General features: G+C 35.9%; 1 protein-coding gene across 1 annotated transcript in view; it reads left to right on the top strand.

Annotated features, from left to right (window-relative positions):
* LOC124366641 (von Willebrand factor A domain-containing protein 8) overlaps window positions 1-25,561 on the top strand; it is a 123,816-nt gene that overhangs the window by 66,816 nt on the left and 31,439 nt on the right. The window contains exons 11-14 of the mRNA XM_046823240.1: window positions 3,567-3,730; window positions 5,222-5,328; window positions 6,353-6,543; window positions 23,997-24,198. Coding sequence (XP_046679196.1) covers window positions 3,567-3,730; window positions 5,222-5,328; window positions 6,353-6,543; window positions 23,997-24,198 — 664 coding nt within the window. The remainder of the gene's footprint in view (window positions 1-3,566; window positions 3,731-5,221; window positions 5,329-6,352; window positions 6,544-23,996; window positions 24,199-25,561) is intronic.

The raw sequence follows: 25,561 nt of genomic DNA, 5'->3' as shown, positions 1-25,561 counted from the left end.
ACGGTTTTACAGTAGTCACAAGCACCTCTCCCCATACACACAGTGTGGTGTGACGCTCCTCTGGTGTGTGCTGCACTCGAGGGCAAACTGGCTGTGCTGGACGGACTGCACAGGCTCCACCCTAGCACACTGGCTGTGCTACAGAGGTCAGTTCACGGTTTACAGTAGTCACAAGCACCTCTCCCCATACACACAGTGTGGTGTGACGCTCCTCTGGTGTGTGCTGCACTCGAGGGCAAACTGGCTGTGCTGGACGGACTGCACAGGCTCCACCCTAGCACACTGGCTGTGCTACAGAGGTCAGTTCACGGTTTACAGTAGTCACAAGCACCTCTCCCCATACACACAGTGTGGTGTGACACTCCTCTGGTGTGTGCTGCACTCGAGGGCAAACTGGCTGTGCTGGACGGACTACACAGGCTCCACCCTAGCACACTGGCTGTGCTACAGAGGTCAGTTCACGGTTTACAGTAGTCACAAGCACCTCTCCCCATACACACAGTGTGGTGTGACGCTCCTCTGGTGTGTGCTGCACTCGAGGGCAAACTGGCTGTGCTGGACGGACTGCACAGGCTCCACCCTAGCACACTGGCTGTGCTACAGAGGTCAGTTCACGGTTTACAGTAGTCACAAGCACCTCTCCCCATACACACAGTGTGGTGTGACGCTCCTCTGGTGTGTGCTGCACTCGAGGGCAAACTGGCTGTGCTGGACGGACTACACAGGCTCCACCCTAGCACACTGGCTGTGCTACAGAGGTCAGTTCACGGTTTACAGTAGTCACAAGCACCTCTCCCCATACACACAGTGTGGTGTGACGCTCCTCTGGTGTGTGCTGCACTCGAGGGCAAACTGGCTGTGCTGGACGGACTACACAGGCTCCACCCTAGCACACTGGCTGTGCTACAGAGGTCAGTTCAACGGTTTACAGTAGTCACAAGCACCTCTCCCCATACACACAGTGTGGTGTGACGCTCCTCTGGTGTGTGCTGCACTCGAGGGCAAACTGGCTGTGCTGGACGGACTACACAGGCTCCACCCTAGCACACTGGCTGTGCTACAGAGGTCAGTTCACGGTTTACAGTAGTCACAAGCACCTCTCCCCATACACACAGTGTGGTGTGACGCTCCTCTGGTGTGTGCTGCACTCGAGGGCAAACTGGCTGTGCTGGACGGACTACACAGGCTCCACCCTAGCACACTGGCTGTGCTACAGAGGTCAGTTCACGGTTTACAGTAGTCACAAGCACCTCTCCCCATACACACAGTGTGGTGTGACACTCCTCTGGTGTGTGCTGCACTCGAGGGCAAACTGGCTGTGCTGGACGGACTACACAGGCTCCACCCTAGCACACTGGCTGTGCTACAGAGGTCAGTTCATGGTTTACAGTAGTCACAAGCACCTCTCCCCATACACACAGTGTGGCGTGACGCTCCTCTGGTGTGTGCTGCACTCGGGGGCAAACTGGCTGTGCTGGACGGACTGCACAGGCTCCACCCTAGCAAACTGGCTGTGCTGGACAACCTGCACAGGCTCCACCGTAGCAAACTGGCTGTGCTGGTCAAACTGCACAGGCTCCACCCTAGCAAACTGGCTGTGCCGGACAAACTGCACAGGCTCCACCCTAGCAAACTGGCTGTGCTGGTCAAACTGCACAGGCTCCACCCTAGCAAACTGGCTGTGCTGGACTAAAATGCACAGGCTCCACCCTAGCAAACTGGCTGTGCTGGACAAACTGCACAGGCTCCACACTAGCAAACTGGCTGTGCTGGACAAACTGCACAGGCTCCACCCTAGCAAACTGGCTGTGCTGGAAGGACTGAAAAATCCCATAGAAGCCCTGATAGATACCATGAGTGGCCTGATTTTGAATACATTCTTGGTATCAGTCCAATTTATAAATATTTTTAATTTTTTTAATGCAGTGAATCAAGGCTTAAAGTTATGTTTATGCACTAAAAAGAAAAAACATTAAATTGAATCCTGTAAAAAGTGACAATATTCACCATATAACCTGATATAAAATGAACCTACTGTGGAAATGCAATTTGCAATTACAGAAATCCAAACAGAGTCTCAACTTTTTCAGCCTTATTTATATTTTGATCTCATAATCTCTGGACCTGTGCGAGAGTAATATGATAATAATCCCTGGAGTTTAGAGATAAATTATTGTGAAGTATGTGATAGCAGTACATATTTGTGGGAGAGCCGATGGCGTTACAGTCTTAAGACATCGAACTTTGTATCTAAGATATTGATAGCAGTACATATTTGTGGGAGAGCCGATGGCGTTACAGTCTTAAGATATCGAACTTTGTATCTAAGATATTGATAGCAGTACATATTTGTGGGAGAGCCGATGGCGTTACAGTCTTAAGATATCGAACTTTGTATCTAAGATATTGATAGCAGTACATATTTGTGGGAGAGCCGATGGCGTTACAGTCTTAAGATATCGAACTTTGTATCTAAGATATTGATAGCAGTACATATTTGTGGGAGAGTTGATGGCATTACAGTCTTAAGACATCGAACTTTGTATCTAAGATATTGATAGCAGTACATATTTGTGGAGAGAGCCGATGGCGTTACAGTCTTAAGATATCGAACTTTGTATCTAAGATATTGATAGCAGTACATATTTGTGGGAGAGTTGATGGCATTACAGTCTTAAGACATCGAACTTTGTATCTAAGATATTGATAGCAGTACATATTTGTGGGAGAGTTGATGGCGTTACAGTCTTAAGATATCGAACTTTGTATCTAAGATATTGATAGCAGTACATATTTGTGGGAGAGCCGATGGCGTTACAGTCTTAAGATATCGAACTTTGTATCTAAGATATTGATAGCAGTACATATTTGTGGGAGAGCCGATGGCGTTACAGTCTTAAGATATCGAACTTTGTATCTAAGATATTGATAGCAGTACATATTTGTGGGAGAGCCGATGGCGTTACAGTCTTAAGATATCGAACTTTGTATCTAAGATATTGATAGCAGTACATATTTGTGGGAGAGCCGATGGCGTTACAGTCTTAAGATATCGAACTTTGTATCTAAGATATTGATAGCAGTACATATTTGTGGGAGAGCCGATGGCGTTACAGTCTTAAGATATCGAACTTTGTATCTAAGATATTGATAGCAGTACATATTTGTGGGAGAGCCGATGGCGTTACAGTCTTAAGATATCGAACTTTGTATCTAAGATATTGATAGCAGTACATATTTGTGGGAGAGCCGATGGCGTTACAGTCTTAAGATATCGAACTTTGTATCTAAGATATTGATAGCAGTACATATTTGTGGGAGAGTTGATGGCATTACAGTCTTAAGACATCGAACTTTGTATGTAAGATATTGATAGCAGTACATATTTGTGGGAGAGTTGATGGCATTACAGTCTTAAGACATAGAACTTTGTATCTAAGATATAGATAGCACAGGATCAAATAATGCCAGATATTTCTATAATATCTAATGTATTATTAAAATTGGAATGTATTTCACTTGTACCTAGAGAGAATTCATCAGTCAGGGAGCTTTTCATGTTTCAGGTTGGTGCACGACAGAGAGCTGCAGTTGTACGATGGTAAACGTCTGGTGTCTCACAATCGATACGATCAGCTGGTTGCAGAACTGGGCCTGGAGAGAGTCCAACAGTCCGGAATGCTTAGGATACATCCTTCCTTTAGGATCATCGCTCTAGCTGAACCTCCAGGTACACTTAGATACTATTTCCAGTGATGAGTTTCAGAGGAGGTAAGAGGTTGAGTCTCTTCAAAAAACATTACAAAATTATGTTGGAAATATTGTCTACTGCAAAAACTTTTAATGTAATGTAAAAAAATCAAATCTTGCTCTTGACTAATATTTTCATAACTGTAAGTGCTTTATGCTGAAGGGTTAAAATTAAGCTGCTAAACAGTTTAAACTATATTTCAATGTGCTGACTTGCTAAGTTGTTCTAGTTATGAGGTTGATTGAAGAAACTAAATATTCTTGTGAGTGAGGAAGTAATTGATGTTGGTGGAGGATCTACTCTTGTGGCAGTTTGTTAATTAAGATGATTGGTTTTTAACACACCCAACATTGTATATTTATTTATTTTTAACATGTGTATTTACAGAATCATGGCCCACCAAGTCAACATGAGTTATCGGTGAGGTCCTTAATGACACTTAAAAAAAAGCAAGATACAAAATTACATTACATTTTTACATGTTGTTTGCTTTGCTTAGTTTAGTTTATATTTTTACAAAGAATTTAATGTTGCTCTTTGTGTGGCTGTGGTGTGTTTATATAAATCCAGATTTGTAAATATGGGTATTTTATATAACATTATGGGTATTCTTTTAAAGTCTAATTCCAATGATATGGATTCATAAGAATTTGTATGAAAATTTAGTGTTGTATATTGTATATTTTTCTTTTTTTTTAACCATCAACTCTCCACCCTCTTTATTGTGCCTTATTTATAAATCAATTTATAATCCAAGTAATCTAAATTGAACAAATTTACTTTGGAGTCATTACGAAAAATTTAGGATAATATTAAAACATCATTTATTTTTATACCCAAGTTAAATTTCAACTCAACTTGAAGACTATTCCAATGTTACCTTTTATTATAATAGACCTAATATTTACATACATTACACTGAGATTCTCCTTTCCAGAAGTGCGGTTATCAGTTGATGTAAACCACTTACTAAAACCATCATATATATCTGTAACCATCCTGTCATTATTAAAGTTGTCTAAATTTGTTCAAGGTAATTCCATTACCCACCCACTTTTCATCGTGAACATTAGTTCATATTTCATGGAACGATTGGCACCATTTTAACTGTATATTAGCTGAAAATGTCTTTTCCACATACAGAACAAAGTTCATTGTGAATTTCCATCGGTTGCAGTTTTCTTGACCAAAAGTAATCTAATAACGCTATGTACTTCATAGCCCGGGAGAGTTGATTTTGGCAAACACTTTGAACACTAATCACTTAGATTGGCAAAGTGACCTGCACTATAACACTGCCAGATGCGTACGGAAAGTAGATTACACCCCTACTTCCACACGTTGGGCGATCATATGCTTCAGCAACTTACTTTCTGGACGACCCACATATTTTCTGTTGTTTAAAAAGCTGTCAAAGAATTTATTTTGCTATTATATATATAAATAGCAGTGACAATGTTTGTTGTGCAGGCAGTGGTGACACACCCTGGCTGAACCCCGAGGTCCTTAGTTTATTCCTCTTCCACCAGATGCCAGCAGTGACCCAGGACCAGGAACTGCACATTATGCAGCAAATGGTAATTGGTTGAGAACATTACATCCTTAGTCCAACATGGGCAGCAACACCGACTTTTGTAAATGTCGTTGGTATTTTTAATTTAACAAACTTAGATTTTTATAAATCTATACTATTATATCAAAATATAATGGTTTTTTTGTATTTATATTACTCAATCATGTAAACAATACTTGGCCAATTGTACTGAAATTTTACATGGACATTCTTAGGGGTCCTGGTTAACATAGGGGCCTATTCACATTTCAAAAGTCCCTCCTGGCTATGCCCTGCTGGCCTGTAAAGTTGTATTAAAGCAGGCTAATATAAATTGAAAAAGCCTGTTAAATTTAATCATCTGTTCTGTGTAAATATTGTTTTATTGCAGCACAACCATATGTATAATTAAACTTTTTAGCAACCGTTGTCAAGCACAGAGTAAGAAGATATCCAGATAAAAAAATTAAAATTTTCGTAAACATATATTTTTAACTGTACATTTAAGCATTTTAGCCATTATTAAGAATGCACGGCTTGGTCAGTACTGTAATGCAGATGTAAAAGACAAAGTTACCATCTAACTTTTACTATAAATTCAAAGACTGTTATGAAACTCATCTTAGTTACCTTTTGACAAAAGTAGGCTTCTCAGATCTTTGTATAAATAAATGTGTCTATTTTTCACATTCAAATACATGTAAACACAGTATACATAAATATCCTCGTACAGCTTTATTTGTTTTATTTCGTTTACATCTCTATAACGTATAATAATTTATCTATTCAAATTATGTTTACATGCATACATATTCAATTTTTTTTATATATAAATAATATACAGCATACAAACAAGTTCAAAATGTACTGAATAAGATATGTATTTTAAAACAACAAACCAGTGCCTTATATTTATTATTGCATGAGATATATGTACCATACTTTAGAAGCAAATCGTAAAATACTGAAAGTGATTTACAAAATGCATTAAATGTTGGTGATGTGTAAGAGGTTGCTTGAATATTGAGATTGTCTGTTGGTGTGAGCAGTTTGGGCGAGTTCCGCTGTCAGTGGCCGAGGTGGTGAGGGTGACTCACACACTGAGAGAGTCAGCAGACGCCACACTTCAGTCCCTGGCCTCGTCACTCACTACTCGGCAGTTGCTGCGTGTCGCTCGGCGTGCTGCTGCTTACCCTGGCCAGTCGGCGCACTCGATTGTGCAGCAGGCTTGTCTGGCCAAGTAAGTGTAACCCCTTAACTGTCGAGTTTAAGCTTGTATTGTTTAAGGTATTGAACATATGAAAGTATACTAGAAATAGTTAATACATGAATAAGTGGTTACTCTAATTTGGAATGGAGGGAAATCTGGTGGTGGAGAGGGGGAAATAATACAAAATATTTATTTCTCTTACTTTTGTATAATTACACAATTTTTAAGTTGAAATGGAAATTTCTACCCATTAAAATTATTATTTAACATTATATGCACTGTTTACAGCAACTTCACACTCTTCTTAGTAGTTTGTGAGTGAGTGGTAGTCGGTAAAGCAAGGCGCCACGCAAAGAGCTACTCTACTGTCTGTGCACATGTAGTGCGTTTCCCACCGGGTTGTGTTGACAAACAAGACACTGTCTACAAAGTGCTGCTTGCTTTTCTGTTGGCGATACAAGCGAAGTCAAATGCCTTTTAGAAAGTCTCATATGATTTTCTTCAGGTTATGGACGTCCTCTTTTATTTTGGGGTATGAGATGAGTTTCAAGGTTTTTTCCAATAGTTGGTAAACTACTTCGTGTTTAGTTATTGCAAAGGGAAAAACACAGCCAATAACAATGTACTGTTTTGACAAACAACTTATAAAGATGTGCGAAGTAATTTGGTAATAGTTTATAAATTTGCCACTAGAGTACTGTAGCAATCAAACAGCATTTTTTTTCTTCTGAGGGAAAGAAACTACTGTCCCCGCACCTAGTCCTAAAATGACCTTTGCGTCTCCCTTACTAGATACACCCCTAGGAATTTTTCCCTAATTGTAGTTAAAGCAGGTCAGTTTAGCTGTATGTGTTCTGCTGATTCTTCTGCTTCTCTGGAGAGTCTGCATTCATCAGTTTAACTAAGACCCACCGTCATGAGGTGTTTTCTAAGAGGTCATGTCCTGTCAGCAACCCTACAATCATTCTTATATCCTCCTTATGATCTAGAAAGGATGCCCGCCCTTTAGCTCAAGGAGAGATAAAAATTGTTTATTGTCTTAATCCTGAGGCCCTACTCCAGTTAACAGATCTAATCCTCTTTTCCCAATCTTTAATGAGACCTTTGCTGTAGGAGAAAGCGCAGCCCGGTTCTGGCCCTACCATTAGGGACTCATATTTTGTTTTTTTTTTGGCAAGGGTATCTGCTTTTTCATTACTGCGAATGTCCTCATGGCTCGGCACCCAACCGAGTGTAACTCTGTTCTTCTTTGCCAGTTCTACCAGAGCATTCTTGAATTCTGAGACTGTTTTTGAATCAAACAAGCAGGTGTCAAATGTCTTTAATGCAACCTGGCTGTCAGAGAGTATTAAATATTCTGCTCCTTTTCTGAGTCTTCTGGTGCGTAATTCTATTGCCATGACTTCCGCTTAGAAGATTGTGTGTTTTCCCGGGGACACAGCTAGGTTAACTCCTGGTCCGTATGTTCTGGTAGGTTAGGCTTCCTTTGTACTCCATTTTTCCCTGTCTACAATAGAGACTGTGTATGATTTATCAAAGGATTTATCATAGCTTGTGACACGTTGGTTATCATTTCAGCCTAAGAAAATCTCTGGGTTATTTTCGTATAGTCTTAGGACGCCTTTGTACCTAGAAGCTTCATTGCGCTTAGAGCGGCTGTCATCACTTCCTGTCCCAGAGGAGTGTATCCCAGGACTACTTCAAGTGCCAGGGTTGGACATTTCATTTCATTTCATTTTTATTACCATTAAATTCATCCTCATACCCACCTTTCGGCATACCGTAGTTCTATTTTTTCATTCTTCTTCATGCATTATATTCATAAATATTCTCTGTCTTTCATGCAATTTATTCTATTAAATCTATTGTTTAGTGTTCTTTTTTCTTCACCTTAGATCTTCTTTCTCTTCTTTTTAATCTTCTCTTCTTCTCATCTTCATCTTAGTCTATAAAATCTTCATGCAAATCTTCATGCTTCGTTCATGCGGTACAAGTATGTGTCATGCAGCTAAAACTAGTTCATACAGTGAGTTTAGAATCATGCTTTTCTAATACTCGTGTCTTTGCCAGGGGGTTTTTTATCTCATGAGTTCTGGTCTATAGAGTTTATCTTCTTCATTTCTTGCATCTTTAATACCTTGTCTTTGTTTGCCCATCTTAGCTGTACCCTGGAAATCTTATTGCCCCTCGACTAAGGGGTTGCCAGGGAATCGTTGCCCATCCCTAGCCCTAGCCAGGGAGGCGTGGGTCTTTTGATGCTTTGGCAGTTGTTTTTCCTTAGATGGTAAAGTCATGTTTTAAAATGCTACTTCTAAGTTCAAAGTTTCTCATTTCGATTGTCTTCTTGGTTAAAATTTTCACTTCATTGTAGGTTGATTCATTCAGCCAGGGTTGGACAGGAGCTCATTGCTCCTGTGGTGCTTTGGTGCTTACACAAGTTTGCCTTTGAAGACTCTGTGGGCTCTTGGCAGCTGATTTTGTTCTACTTTCGGCCACCACACTAATCCAGTATATGTGACCATTGGTTCTATAAAGGTTTCATATATCAATCCAACATGGCGGACACCCATCATTCTACATGAAAGTGGTCCAGTTTTAAAGTGTGATTTAAGTGGGAAATTCAACAAAATGCCTACTTTTCTTCACAACAAACACAATCTTTAAACTGTAAGTCCATTTATTTACCAAAAAACTACACTTAGAAGAACTCAAGAATACTTTTTTCAAGGAACAAAAATTTCAAGCTACTTAAATTAATCAATCTTAAGCATAAACGTTCACTACAAAACAATTGTTTATCATTATTATTGATATTTGCAAAATATTTAATTTATACCATGAATGCACAAGCCTATAAAAATTAGACATACCATATGGAACAGTACACACGTCATACGGTGACCTACTTTGAAACTGTGTGGTAATATATCAATGTATGACAAGTAGTCGTGAGGTGCTAACAACAACATCGCTGACTGTGCAAACATCAGCAAACTCCTCACTTGACCTACCATACTGCTGCTGACTGTGCAACTGACAACGGCACCAACACTCGGCTGTTATTTATCTACATCTGACTTCCATCACCTATCTAGTTTAGGCTGTCTGGATCTTTCTACTTGACAAGGAACTAGATTACTCCTCAAAATCAAACAAAATTGTACACTTCTTTTTACTAATTAAGTATTAATACAACATTTTATTCATCATGACAACAGCAATCAGGCAAAGCTAGAATAAAAAACTGTTTACCATTATTTTATTCATCATGACAATAGCAATCAGCCAAAGCTAGAATAAAAAACTGTTTACCATTATTTTATTCATCATGACAATAGCAATCAGGCAAAGCTAGAATAAAAAACTGTTTACCATTATTTTATTCATCATGACAATAGCAATCAGGCAAAGCTAGAATAAAAAACTGTTTACCATTATTTTATTCATCATGACAATAGCAATCAGCCAAAGCTAGAATAAAAAACTGTTTACCATTATTTTATTCATCATGACAATAGCAATCAGGCAAAGCTAGAATAAAAAACTGTTTACCATTATTTTATTCATCATGACAATAGCAATCAGCCAAAGCTAGAATAAAAAACTGTTTACCATTATTTTATTCATCATGACAATAGCAATCAGCCAAAGCTAGAATAAAAAACTGTTTACCATTATTTTATTCATCATGACAATAGCAATCAGGCAAAGCTAGAATAAAAAACTGTTTACCATTATTTTATTCATCATGACAATAGCAATCAGGCAAAGCTAGAATAAAAAACTGTTTACCATTATTTTATTCATCATGACAATAGCAATCAGGCAAAGCTAGAATAAAAAACTGTTTACCATTATTTTATTCATCAGGACAACAGCAATCAGCCAAAGCTAGAATAAAAAACTGTTTACCATTTTATCATCACCAGAACCACTATATTGACAATAGGAGCTAGCCAAACCCAGCTTAAAAAAACTGCTAACTTTATATTTCTCCAGAACCATTATATTGACAAACAGGTGCCAGAAAACCCCAGAATGTCAAAATATCCATGTGGAGCTTGCACCATAGGAGTGAAACATAAAGGAATACTGTGCACTGGAAACTGCAAACAGTGGTTCCATGCAGACTGTGTTAATCTTTCAAACAAAGAGTTTAAAAACTTGACCAAAACACATTCAACAACTTAGAAATGTAGCAGTTGTGTGGATTTTCACTCCCTACATGAAAACCGAGAATCCACTCCTGTTTCTTCAAACAAGACTTCAAACATCAAAATGACTCCCCAATGTGACTCATTTAAAGAACTTGAACAAAGTCTTGTTGAAAATGAGGAGCAAAATAGTGAAGAAAGTTTAATAATGGCAGCTAAAATAGGATCTGCACTTTTACATGAAAACAATATTCTTAAAAAAGAAAATTGTACCCTGCTAGCCCAATTAAATAGCCTTGAAGCCAAAATAGAGGAGCTGGAATACAATGAATCAAAACATATATCCAATATGGAGTCACTACAAGGAAAAATATCCGAACTTGAAGCACAGCTAACGAAAGAAAAACAATGCATGATTGAAGCACAGGATATTTTTGAAGAAAATGACAAAAAACTCTCTGAAGTGATATTTGAGTATGAAATAAAAATTAAAGACCAAAAGAAACAAATTGCAATGCTGAAAACGCAAGTATCTTATGGAAATCACACAACAGCACAACATAGCAATGTAGAAACCCAAACTGAGCTCTCTACTGATCAGACCAACTCCTCCTTCCCCCCTTCCACCTCACCCTCCCTTCTCCTAGAAATTGGCAGTTTAAAAAAAAGTCACACTTCACTTGAAGAGAAATTCTCAAGCTTAGAAGCATCCATCAAGAATTTATTAAGAATTAGAAATGGCAAAGAAGAAACCTCTGAAAGGAAAATACCAAGGTACAAACACAAAATTATTCCCAAAGCCAAATATAGTGCCTCCCTTAAAGTGCAGAAGACGAAAGCATCCATCTCCCAGGCTGAGCACCCTACCAGTAAGCCCATCCCTGAAATAGCCCAACCAATTCATTCCAACAGCAACAGAGAACATCCTTCTTTCACCAGTACTGCAAACTTTACAAAGAAACTATCACCCCCTATAACAGCCATCATAAGGCCTTCAAGTCAGACTGCAGAGGATTTCTTTAATGAACACATAGAATTCTTTAAAAGGAATATGCAAATTAGTTCTACAGCTCATCAAATAACACTTAAGGCAAGTAACCAATGCTCAACAGCTTTTCTAGGTCAAGCTCCAAACCAACAACACACTTTTTTAGAAAAAACCAAGACAGAGATTGTGAAACCATAGTACAAATATTAAAACCAATAACAGGAAAAAGTAAACAACACAAATTTATCATTGCTCACCAAAACATTGATGGCCTTCAGAACAAAATCGAGAGACTGACACACTTCCTACACAGCTCTAATCCAGACTTAATAATTCTTACAGAACACGGCTTAAGTAGTCAAAAGTTAGAAAACACAAGAATCCCTGGCTACAGTCTACTAGGTGGTTTTACCAGACAGCAACACCGGAAAGGTGGAGTGGCTGTTTTTGCTAGCTTAAGACTAAAAAACAAGATTACAGTAGTATCAATATCAAGCAATACATTGGAACTCATTTGTGAAACGATGCTCCTGAAAATTGAGCTGAGACGAGGATTTTTACAACTGCTAAGCGTCTACAGACCACCCTGCAGCAACTTAGAAAATGCAATAGACATTTTATCAGCTGAGCTTGACAAAATTGTAGCCATTAATGACATGGTACTGGTGATGGGGGACGTGAATGTAGACAATCTTATTGAAAGCAATGACAGAAGAAACCTGGATGAAATGCTCCTTAGCCATGGCTTGAGCAGACTTCATCTACCCGCAACCAGAATAACAAATCATAGCCAGACCTCTATAGATTTTATATGCACGAACATAAAAGAAACGGAAATAGCTACCAAAATAACACAGACAGGCCTCTCAGACCACACGGCCCAACTATGTACGATTCTCACAGATTCTACGAAACAGCCACTGACCCAAACAAAAAGAAGACAGTTTAACACAAGAACAGTGCAAGAATTGAAGCACAATCTGGAATCCCAAGACTGGACTAAAGTCACTCTCACCGAGAATGTGGAAACTGCTTATAAAGCATTTAGTGGAATTTTTCAAACCGCATTGAACATAGCATGTCCACTCAAGATAGTAAAGAAGAAAAGAAACCCCTACAAAAATATATGGGACAATGAAAGTCAGGCCCTAAAATTATCATACTTAGAAGCACTGAATAAACAAATTATTACTGGCCACCCTGATGACAAAAAAGAAACAGCTCGAAGGAAAAAATGTTATGATATAAAACTCAAAACTCTTCGTAAACAGTGCAACTCATAGAACAGTCGGACAACAAATCAAAAGCTGTGTGGAATGTAATAAATAATGAAAGAAAAGAAAAATCTTCAAAAAATCCACTAGAATGCCTAAAAATAGAGGAAGAAATCGTTGACTCTCCAATAACTATTGCCAATCATTTAAATTACTTCTTTGCTACAGTCGCTGACCGAACACTCCTCAGAAATGGAACATCAACACCTGTAATAGCACCAAACAATAACAACCAAACACTTCAAACACCAAACCTAGCCTTCTTTGAAACCAACAAACAAGAAATTGGAAAAATCATTGACTCTTTAAAAGCAAAAACATCAGCAGGGGAGGATGAGATCTCATAAAAATTGATCAAACAGTGCAAACACGAAATAATCACCCCACTGACTCACATCATTAATAAATCACTTTCACAAGGAATATTTCCAAATGAACTAAAATTCGCAAAAATCTATCCGAAATTCAAATGTGGAGCAACAAATGAAGCCACCAGCTACAGGCCCTAATCTCTACTTTTTCTAAAATACTGGAGCGAGTAATACTAAATAGACTACTAGGCCACCTCAAGCAGCACGATCTTCTCACCCCTAGACAACACGGTTTTATAAAAGACAGATCAACTTCAACAGCAATAGCTCAACTAATTGAAGAAATCATCGACAATCTGGAAAAAGGACAAATTGCAACAAGCATATTTTTGGATTTTAGTAAAGCGTTTGACTGCCTTGACCATGAACTCATACTGAAAAAGTTACACTCTCTTGGAGTCATTGACAAGGAACTTGACTGGTTTAAGAGCTACTTGAGCAACAGGGAACAAGTAGTAGAACTTACTTACTTGGAGAAAAACACTGTGACGAAAGTAAAATCCAAGCCAATACCAGTAAGCAGAGGAGTACCTCAAGGCTCCGTGCTTGGAACCGTCTTGTACATTCTCCTAACAAATGACTTCCCAAATTATCTCCAAAACCACTGTGAAATTGTAATGTATGCTGACGACACAGCTTTGATTTTAGCAAATAAGAACAAATCTCAGCTAGATATAGACTCTTTTGTTGCATACAATGTGGCTAAGCAATAATGCCACCTCAATGATTTAGTCTTAAATGACTCAAAGACCCAACAGCTAGTCTTTACACCTAACCCAAACCAATATGACGGGCTCCCAGAAATAACTACAATTAAATCAGGAAAGTACCTTGGTCTAACTGTTGATCAAAACCTCTCATGGGAACCTCACAACCTCACAACAAAACTCTGCCACAAACTTAATAGTAGCCTGTATGCAGTGAGAAGAATAAAACAAATCAGTAGCCCTCAAGTAGCTTTGACAGCATATCAATCAATCAATCAATAATATCTTTATTCAAGACATACATTTCAATTCAATTCAATTCAAATAATCTTTATTCATATTTGTACATTGAAATACAATAAATAGTGTCACAATTCATCAGACTATATCTAAGTATGTTCCAGATATAATTTTTATCTAAAACCTTATAGTTAAATGTCTAAATCTATGCTTTAATACATTGTCGAAAACATTTTAAAATTTCAATTAAGTTGCATGTTGTTTCTTAGGCTATAAAATTCGTCAAATGTATAAAAAGCATTTTTAAGCAAGAAATTCTTTAGCAATAACCTGAATTTTTTCTGATCATTTATTTCGCCAATTTCTTTTGGAATAAGATTTAAAAACTTTACACCATTATATGTGGTTTTCTTCTTAAACAATTCTAAATTATGATTATCCAAAACTATTTTATTTTTATTACGTGTGTCGTAATGGTGAATATCATTGTGTGTTAAAAATTTTCCTAAATTAATTTTGACATAAATAATACATTCTAAAATATACAGGCTATGAACTGTTAAAATTTTTAAATCAATGAAATGTTGTCGTACCGAGTCATCATTATGTAAATTTAACATTGCTCTTACAGCTCTTTTTTGGCAAATTAAAATTTTATGGAGATTTTGGTTGGATGTACCTCCATACACACATATTCCGTAAGATACATGCGATTGAACGTGAGCATGAAATACACTTTTTAATACAGTTAGATTACATAAGTTAGACAACCTTTTTAGAGCATAAATTCCAGAATTAATTTTAGTTAAGACATGGTCAATATGCTGATCCCAACTCAGATGGCTATCAATGTAAATACCTAGGAATTTGGTTTTAGGAACTTGGGATATGACCTCAGTATCAATATGAATTTGGACTTGGCTATCTTTCCTATTTTGTTTTGTTGTAAACAACATGTAATTAGTCTTTTGAGCGTTTAAGATTAAATTGTTATTAAAAAAGAATTCTTGTAATTTTGATAGTTGAATAAAAGAGTTTATTTCTAGTTCTGTATCTGTCTTTGTAGAGATAATAAGATTGGAGTCATCTGCGTAAATGCAGAGTTGGTTTTTTGTTTGGTTAATTTGACTAAGACACCTAGGCATGTATTTTATGTAGCAGATAAATAACAATGGGCCTAAAATTGACCCTTGGGGTACCCCATACTTAGTTATTTCTGGTTTTGATTTATATTTCAAAATTTGGTTGTTGTTTACTTTGGCTATTTCTACAAATTGTTGTCTGTTTGTTAAATAGGATTCAAACCACTTTAAATAATAATTTTTTATTCCTAATTTGTTCAATTTTTGTATCATTTTAATGTGGGAAATACTGTCAAAAGCTTTTGACAAGTCCATGAAGATTCCAGCTACTTTATTTTTCCTATCCATTGATTCGATAATTGATTCTATAAAGCAAATTAAAGCAGTAATGGTAGATTTGTTTTTTCGGAACCCATGTTGTTCAAAGTCAAAAAGATCATATTTTTCTAAATGTGTCACTAGTCTTAAATACATTGCTTTTTCAAAAATTTTAGAAATTGATGGTAAAATGGATATCGGCCGGACATAAAATGTACATAAAAATGTTATGGACATAAAATGTACATGAATGCGTCATTCTTAATAAATAAATATTTAAGGTGATGTTATATTAGTTGTACATACATACAATCCTTTTAATGTCAATTATTTTAAAAATCTTAACATAGTTAAAAATAGGTTTAATATTATTTAAATTAATTTTATTACCAAATTATAATTAATTCCACTAGACTTCAGAAATCAAAATCAAAATACAAGGCTCTGGGAGTAAAACTCTTCAAAGTTATAACATGACAAATCAATTAAAAACTGTTTTAATTTATTTCTGAATCTAACACTATTGTTTTCATTCCTGATGCTACCTGGCAGGTTCCCCATAAACTTAATTCCCATATAAGTTGGGCTTTGCTTAAATTTTTCTTTATTATGTTGTTTTATTACAAAGTTATTTTTGTTCCTAGTATTATAATCATGAACATGTAGTTGTCGTGGTAATTTAGTCTCATTATTTTTTACATATAATACTGTTCTATATATATAGAGGCTGTATACAGTCATAAACTCAAGCTCTTTAAAATGTAACTTACATGACTCATCTTTTTTGAGTTTTAGAATCACCCTAATTGCCTCCTTTTGTAGACGTAAAATTTTATTCAGGTTTACAGCACTTGTTCCCCCATACACTTCAATCCCGTATGCGATATGTGAATGAACCATGGCATAGTACACTGATTTCAAGGTTTGTTTATTACAAAAAGGTGCTAGCCTTCTTAGTGCAAAAATTCCTGAACCTAATTTGTTACATATTTTTTGTACATGAATGTTCCAATTAAGTGTACTATCTAAATGTAGCCCTAAAAATTTAGTTTCTTTATCCAGGTTTTTCATATTAATTTTGTTTGATTCAACATTTTTGCAAGTAAACTGTATAAAAGTAGTTTTATTATCATTGAGTAAAAGATTTCTGTTATTTAAATAACTTTTTAACAATGAAACTGATTCGTTACATTTCTTTTTAATTGTACCTAATTCCATATCGGCAATGCACAAGCTTATATCATCCGCATACAAACAAATTTTACTATTATCAATTATATCATACAGATAATTAGGTAAACCCCCCAAGTAGCACAAAAACAGGAAAGGGCCTAATATTGACCCCTGTGGGACAGAGTAGGTCACATTTTTTGTATGAGACCTAACATCATGCTGATTATTTTTATTTAAATACTTAACATTAACAAACTGTTGACGGCCTTCCAAGTACGACTTAATCCAGCTAAGTTCTTTACCAATGATACCATAGCTTTTTAATTTTTCTAGTAATATTTTATGATCAACACTGTCAAATGCTTTGGTCAAATCTAGGAAGGCGCCAACAATGTTGTATCCCTCATCTAAGTTCTCTAAAATGTGTTCAATATAATTTCTTAATGCTGTTAATGTGGATCTATTTTTCCTGTATCCATGTTGATCAATGTCAAGTAGTTTATTGTTTTCAAAATAGTCAACTAATTGAATCAGCACACACTTTTCAAATATTTTAGATAATGACGGTTGAATAGACAATGGTCTGTAGTTAAGAGGATCAGTACAATCCCCTTTTTTATGTACTGGTATTACTTTTGAAACCTTTAATTGAGAAGGATATATTCCAGTTATGAGTGATGCATTAATTACATGTAAAAGAGGTTTAATTAGTGGTAATTTCGCTTCCTTAACAATTTTCATGGGTATGTCATCATACCCTGCTGACCACTTAGGTTTTATTGAATCAATTATCGTATGTAGAGTCTTATCATCAATTGTATTACAAATAAATCTGGATTCCGTTACTTGCTGTATCGAATCCTCTGTTTGAACATCATTTTTACTTAGATTAGGGATAACATGAGTATCAACCATTTCAACAAAATTGTTATTAAAAATATTTGCAACTTTGTATGGATCCTCTATAAGAATATCATCCTTTTTAAGTACAATGTTATTAGGTGACTGCTTTTCTTTTTTATTTTTTGTTTCACTATTAATGATATTCCAAATTGTTTTGTTAACATTAGTGGACTTTTTTATTTTTAAATCAAAATGTTTTTTCTTTTTACATAAAATTGTTTTTTTGAGATATTTCTTATGTGCTTTCATATTTTCTTTTAGATTTATATTACTCTTATCTTTCCTATACTGCTGATGCATGTCAATAAGCTTATCATGCTCATTAACAATTTCATCATCCACCCACTTTTTATTTTGGTTTCCTTTTGTAATTTTAGTCAGAGGGAAATGCAAATCAAAATAATATTTGAGCAAGTTGTAAAAATAAAGAAACTTATCTTCACCAGAACTTTGGTAAAGTTCGGTCCAGTCTTGTTTCTCCAAGTCGTCTTTAAACAAGTCAATTTTATCTTTTCCATACTTCCTGCCCATTACTGTATTTTTTGTATTATGACCTCTTTTATTATTTATGTTTACTATTTTAAAAAGTTGTGCATCATGGTCCGATAGAGCTGTTATCAAACATTCCACTTCAAAAGAATTTTCGTCTAGGTTTGTGATGAAATTATCAATAGCAGATTAACATGTTTCTGTTATTCTAGTAGGTATTTTTATAGTATATTGAAACCCATGCATATTGATAAGACTAACAAAGTCTGTTTTCTTTCTGCCCTCCCTCAAAACATCCACATTAATATCCCCACCTATTAAAACATTTTTGTTTATTTTACAAATTTCTGCCAAAAATGTGTTTAATTTTTCAAGAAAAATGTCTATTTTCTCAGAGGGTGTTCTATAAAGTCCAGCTACAATAAATTTTGTCTGGTCTATCTTAATTTCTATAGCACATGACTCAAAAACTTTATCTTGATTTAAAGTGTTTATAGCATTAAAAGAAATTTTTTTCACACTACTTAATTTCTCTGATACTAGTATTAAAACCCCTCCCCCCTGACAAGAATTTCTTACATACCAGTTTATGCAAGAATAGCCAGGTATTTTAATTTTATCTATTATATTTTCGTTTAGTTTGTGTTCTGTTAGAACTACTACATCAGGATTTATTTCCTGTAATATAATAATTAATGCGTCAATTCTAGATTCCAAATGTTGGATGTTTTGATGGAAGACAATTAAGTCATTTGTTAACATATTCCCTGTATTATTATTATTTTTAGATGTATGACTAGTGCCTAATTTTCTATGTCTGTTAGAATTGATGCAGTTATTATTTATGTTAATGGTGGGAACACCGTTAGATCTAAAAAACTTGAGCTCTTATTCTCTATGTCCACAGTCTTAATTAAGCTTGACATTAAGTTATTCTTAGGTTGGCTTGTCCTGCTAGTAGAAAAAGATTCCAGTTGCTTAGGGCTAATACTAGAGTTTTCTGAACCTAAAACATCACTTATCACTTCACTATCCCCCATACTAACTTTTTCACCCCCCTCCACACAACACACCACCGGTGACAACATCGATGCAACCTTAGGAACCTCGGAGAAAGTGATGGATTTTCTTTGCTGTGACCAAAGAGAGTAAATTTTGTGACGAAGATTCTCTGCAAAGTCAGTGACTGATAGTCCATTCCACAGTTGTCGGTTTGAATTTTCATTACGTATGATGATTGAAATAGAAGCTCCTGTGGTCTGCTGAAAGTTCACTATATTGGCAGCAAAGATGTCTAATGGAATATTATCCCGAACACAACCCATGGGGGAGCATATTAATTTCTTTAAACCCCTTCTTTTAAAGTCTTCTGTGAAATTTATGAATGCAGTGTTGTAATCTGATATATGTGGTTTACTATTATAATGTGGTTTTGTGACTAAACCGTAGAAGTTCGCTCCATTTGGAATTTTTTGATGGGTTAGATATTTACTCTGGATAGATGGTGGTTTACCAATTAGATTTTTAAAAACTATTGCCACCCCAGCACTCATATTTCTTTCATGATCAAGGTCTCCAGAAATGCAGTGGGCAAAAGCCCAGAGATCCTTGTTTAAGTTTGTTTTAATTAATTGTTTCATGTCAGATTTAATTACATCTATCTGGCAATCTCCCTTCATTGATTTAAAAGGATCGTCTTTGTCACCTGTTTTATTATTTGGTAATTCCCCATCAGGATATAAATGAGCATTACTAAGAGAATTTATTAACATATAAGCCAACTTTCTTTTACCTCGATAATTAAGGTGCAGGCCATGTCGAGTAAAGTGAAACCTTTTCAGCTCTTCAAGATCAATGACAACTACTCTGTTCATCCTCACTGCAAGTTCTCTTATATAGCTGTTTACCAAACATATTTCATCATGAAGAGGATCACCCAGTTCTAGGTCGTAACGATGGGGTATAGTGGTTATTAGTATAGTTTTACTTTTACTTAGCAATTTCAAGTCTTTTTCTAAGTTACTGTAAATGTTCATAGTTGTTTTATTTGTAACATCATTTGTACCCGCAATTATTACTACCGGATGGTGGCCAGATCTTTCAGCTTGTCTATAAACTTCCTGAGTTGATGCCCCGGGTATAACTAGACCATTTATTCTAATCTTGCCCTTACTACAGGTGTCGATTATTTCTGGAAGATCTCTCCCATGGCTATCTGTGTAAAACTCAACTGTCATTGGCAGAGCCTCATTCACACCTCCTTTATGAGTTTCTTCCATGGTTGTAGATTTGTTATCATGCTGCATTCTCAGTAAGTCAGTATTGTTATTAAGCCGCAGAGGAGCCAAACAATTGGCTGCACTTTGGACCGAAAGAGACTCCCTTACCCACGATTTAAATAAGAGTTCTTTTACTGTAGAGCAATCCAATTTCAGATATTGGTTATTAAACCATAAATAAGCAAGACATGACCTCTTCATTATTATGTCACTCTCATGTATATGTAGCAATGATGAACTATTTATGATCAAATTTGAGATGTTGTTTTCAATGATGCCTCTCATCAGCCAGTCAACGAACAGCAGCATGTATATGCCGCAGTCAAGTGAATTGTTCTGCTGGGGACAAACAACGCTTTTAAAAGTAGCTTGTTCAGAAGAGACACACTTTGTTAGTTTATTGAACATTTCTACGGCTGGTTTTAAGTTGTATTGTTTGATTGAATCAAAATAGTAGAAAGTATTGTCAGTTCTAAGATAAAACAAGAGACTCCAGTGTGTGCCTGAACCCTCCCCTTCAGTTACTGCATTATTAACTGGAATAAAAATGTAGCTTTTGTCTTTTAGCGAAGATACCACCAAATTGATATCAGTGAAACTCCTGATGGCATGGCTAACCCCTGGGTCTATAAAAGCAATATTGAGAGCTTCCATTTCACAGTTGTTTAAAGTTTTAAAATATACTTCAATAGTATCGTCGGTTATCCATTCATTCCCCAAGAGAGCAAGACTGTAGCTACTATTGTCTATGGTTTGACTGCCAATGCTTTGTTGATATATTTTTAGTTGTGTATTGCTGGAGGAAGGTAGTATACACTTTTTCTGGGATGAGTTTAGAAGCGATTTCAGAATTTTATGTTCTGTTTTCAAGTTATTAAGTTCTTTCGATACATTCTCATGCACTGAAATCAATTCACTTTTTTGCTTGTCGGCACTGTTTATAAGCATTTTAAGGTGTTTTACTTCTTGCAAGGCACGTTTCAATTTATCTGTACATTTTTGCTTATCCTCTTCAAGTTCAAAAATAAGATTACTTTGGAGTTCTGCATCAGTTTTAGATTTTTCATTTAAAAAATTAATTTTACTAATTAATTCAGTTTCCATCCTCTCCTTTTCCTTTGCTAAGACATTGTTTTTATTTTCCATTTCCTGTATTTTGCAATCCATTTCTAAATTCACTTTTGTTTCATAATTTTTTAATTGAAAAATTTGTTGCTTTAATTTCTCATTTTCTCCTACTAATAAGGTACCAGCTGTAGCAGCGAGTGTGAGAGTGGAATTAATATCAACATCACTCTCATTGCCAAGGTTCTGAATTTGCTCCTTTAAATTGTCCAAACTGATGTTTAAATTGGGATTATTTAAGTTATGAATGCAGTTTAAACATTTCCAGTTGTTTGAATTTTCTTTACTCAATTTATTAAACTCTGCATCGGTCAAGCTAGTACATTTTTTATGATACCACAATTTACACACACCATTACAAAGTACTGCTGATGATCTAATCCCCGACCCACAAACTCCACAGGGAAATTTAGGCATTTTTTTATATATATATATATTTTTTTTTTTTTTGCAGTGATAAGTTTGGTAGTTTAATAATAAATATAGTTAAAGGAAAGATAAATTAATAAACTGTTATTATCCAATTATTCACATATAGCAAATATATGTATCTCAATAATATTGTGACTGTAAATAATTACTGTGTTTTTATCTGAACTACACGAATAATATTGCTGTTAAAAAGTAGTCTCAGTTTGAACCCAATCCTGGGAAGTAGGCAAACAGTAACAGTAAAGTTGCCAGTGACCTTGACTATTGAGCCATTCAGGATGGCAAGATAACAGCTGCAGTCTGTTTAAAGTTAAAGCTGTTTGACATTTGTCTGGTAATAATTTAGTGTGCCTGTTCCTGTTTCAAAGTTACTACATGAATCAGAGTAGTGTTTCACTTCCTGTTCAGCCACTAATTAATCAACCAATATTTAATTAAGACAATTTTTATTTTTACTTATATCTCACTTGTAACTTTGGATATGATAAAAAATAAAGTCATTATTATACTTTTCATCTCATAGAGTGCTTCATTGTTTTAAAAAAAACTCCAATTAAAACTGTGCTTAAAAATGTGCTTTGACAATGCCAAAACTGTAAGTATTTTTATTTCTAATACTTTCTTTACTGATAAAAGATAATTGAAACCTGATACTTGTGTTGAGTTATGGTGTCTATTAAACTGTAGTTACCCACTTAAAAGGTATCCCAATCACATATTACAGCACCTAATCATAAATCAAAACTGACACTGAAATCACCAACACTTCCATATGTACTCCCCAAGGCATACCTTTCCCTATTTGAATGTCATCTCAGATATGGACTGATAGCCTGGGGAGGTACGACAATTGAAAATCTTAAAAGGGTGCTCGTTATACAAAAAAGGGCTGTCAGGACTCTAAGTGGATTAGGACCAATGGAATCATGCCGAGCAGCTTTCAGACATCTAGGAATACTGACGATCATAGGACTCTATATCCTAGAGACGATCTTATTTGCCACAAAAACAGGGCATGCAAGAACTGGCGACATCCACCCCTACAACACCAGACATAGAAACAACTTCCTCCTTGACCCTCATCATCTGACTCTGTTCGAGAAAAAACCATCGTATAAAGGAGCCATGTTCTTTAACAATCTACCTGACTACCTAAGAAAGCTTCCAGAGAAGAACATCAAGACCTCCTTAAGAAGCTGGCTGCTGGAGCATCCATACTACAGTGTCCAGGAGTACCTTCAGTGGAGGACAAGCGCTTTGTAATTTACATACACTGACTCATACACTGATTGTGACATAAACACTGACCTTTGTTCTATTCTCTAAGAATATGTTCAATAAAGATATATTCTATTCTATTTCTATTCTATTCTATTCTATTCTAATAATTCACTTTGGGTTTCATTCCTCATTTCAACCCAAAGGATCTTTTGCAGGCTCCAAGGGCCATTATCGCTTTAGATATTGTGTTCTTAATCTGTGGATTCCAAGTCAACCTGTTATCCAGGATTACTCCCAGATACTTGACTTCTTAAAGTGTTTTATCCTGATACCTTCCAGAACAGGTTGGTCAAAGAAACTCCACTAGAGTCAATTAAAATTCATTTCCAGATGATAGGCCTTTGCATAACCAGCAGTTGTTTGAACATGTTTAAATAAGGGCATGGCAGTTAAGAGGTTAATAGACTTGCTTAAACAAGGAGGAATTTAACTCAAGAGTCTTTTTAAACATTTAATTTTTAATTAGTGTTAAAATATGTGTTAATTGCAGAAGTTCTTACTGAATTGCATCACAGTGTCTGATTGAAAAAGTGTAGAAAACATGAAACAGGAGCTTTGCTGTAGAAAGTATAGTACATCAACAAAAGTCATATATCACCTCATTCTAAATACAGTAATTGATTGGTGAAACACGAAACATTTCTCAAAGTCAGGATGACACTTACAGGTTTCTGCCACCTCTGGCACGACAGGCTCTGGAGACCGTGCTGCAGAGGGCAGGGATCCAGCCTGTGGAGGACACGCGCAGTGTGGCCACTACGATAAAGACCACTGACGAGACTGTGGCCATTGGCAATACTACTGTTGCCCGAGACAAGACCTCTGTACCCAGTAAAGTGCCCGATATCCTCTTTTACGATATTCCACAGGTAAATTTGAGGTTTATTTAACAATTATTGTTTTACGTCTTAGAAGCTCTTTTCTGGGATTCGAATTAATTTGAAAAAAAATTTATTTTTGTACAAAAATAAAAATTGTACCATAGGATTGTTTGTTATAAAATTAATTAATTATTGTTTTATTTTAGTTAAGGTTTTCATACAAACTGTGTGATTCCAACACTTTGTGCAGTGAAATAGCAGTGAGGTTTATCAAATATCGGAACAGTCAAATAAAAATTCCCTTCATACAACCATGAAAACCATGAGGAAAGTATAACATATATGGTATTTTTAAAATCAGAAAAACTTACTTTTTTATTGAGCAAAAAATGGGCCGTCATATTTAAAAAAATTGACTCAAACCATACACCATCTGATTGCTGGTCTTGAAAAATTGTTCGTTATAGTATTTAAAAACTAGAAGAAATTTCATACAGATCTTGTGTAAAAAATTTAATATATAAGAGAGCTGTGAAAGTTTAAACATTTTGACCAAAACCAGTTTTTTGAGCACAGTGAATGAACGACACAACTAATAATCAACTTGACCACATTAATTTGTTGGTCTTGTTATTACGAACAACTTTGTCCATTTAATCTTTGCTGTATCGTTTTATAGTTTCCAAAACCCCTTCAGTGTGCATAAAATTTGGAACACCCTGTATATTGATATGTTGACTATGCGAGATCTCTCTCAGCAACAATCCTACCAGTTCTAGAAGATATGTACTAAGTGTATTTTAACAAATTTTGATTGTGGACGCTTCCTGATGAAAATCAATTTGTATCACTAGTTCTGATCAAATAGTGTTGTACATGTATATGTTCAAACTTACATGATATGTTCATGATGTTTAGTAGTATTTAAAAATCTGAGTGTTTTCTTTTTCTCAACATTCTCAATTTTCCATCGTAAAATGCGTACTAATTTGAAATATAGTAAAAATCCATTAATCCGGCATCCTATAGTTCAGCATGCTTGGTAATTGGGCATCCTATACTTCAGCACGCTTGGTAATTGGGCATCCTATAGTTCAGCACGCTTTGTAATCCGGCATCCTATAGTTCAGCGTGCTTGGTAATCCGGCATCCTATAGTTCAGCATGCTTGGTAATTGGGCATCCTATACTTCAGCACGCTTGGTAATTGGGCATCCTATAATTCAACATGCTTGGTAATTGTGCATCCTATACTTCAGCACGCTTGGTAATTGGGCATCCTATAGTTCAGCACGCTTGGTAATCTGGCATCCTATAGTTCAGCACGCTTGGTAATTGGGCATCCTATACTTCAGCACGCTTGGTAATTGGGCATCCTATACTTCAGCACGCTTGGTAATTGGGCATCCTAT

This window comes from Homalodisca vitripennis, chromosome 7 (assembly GCF_021130785.1).
Source record: "Homalodisca vitripennis isolate AUS2020 chromosome 7, UT_GWSS_2.1, whole genome shotgun sequence".
NCBI lineage: Eukaryota > Metazoa > Arthropoda > Insecta > Hemiptera > Cicadellidae > Homalodisca > Homalodisca vitripennis.
This window is presented reverse-complemented; position numbering and strand designations above follow the sequence as displayed.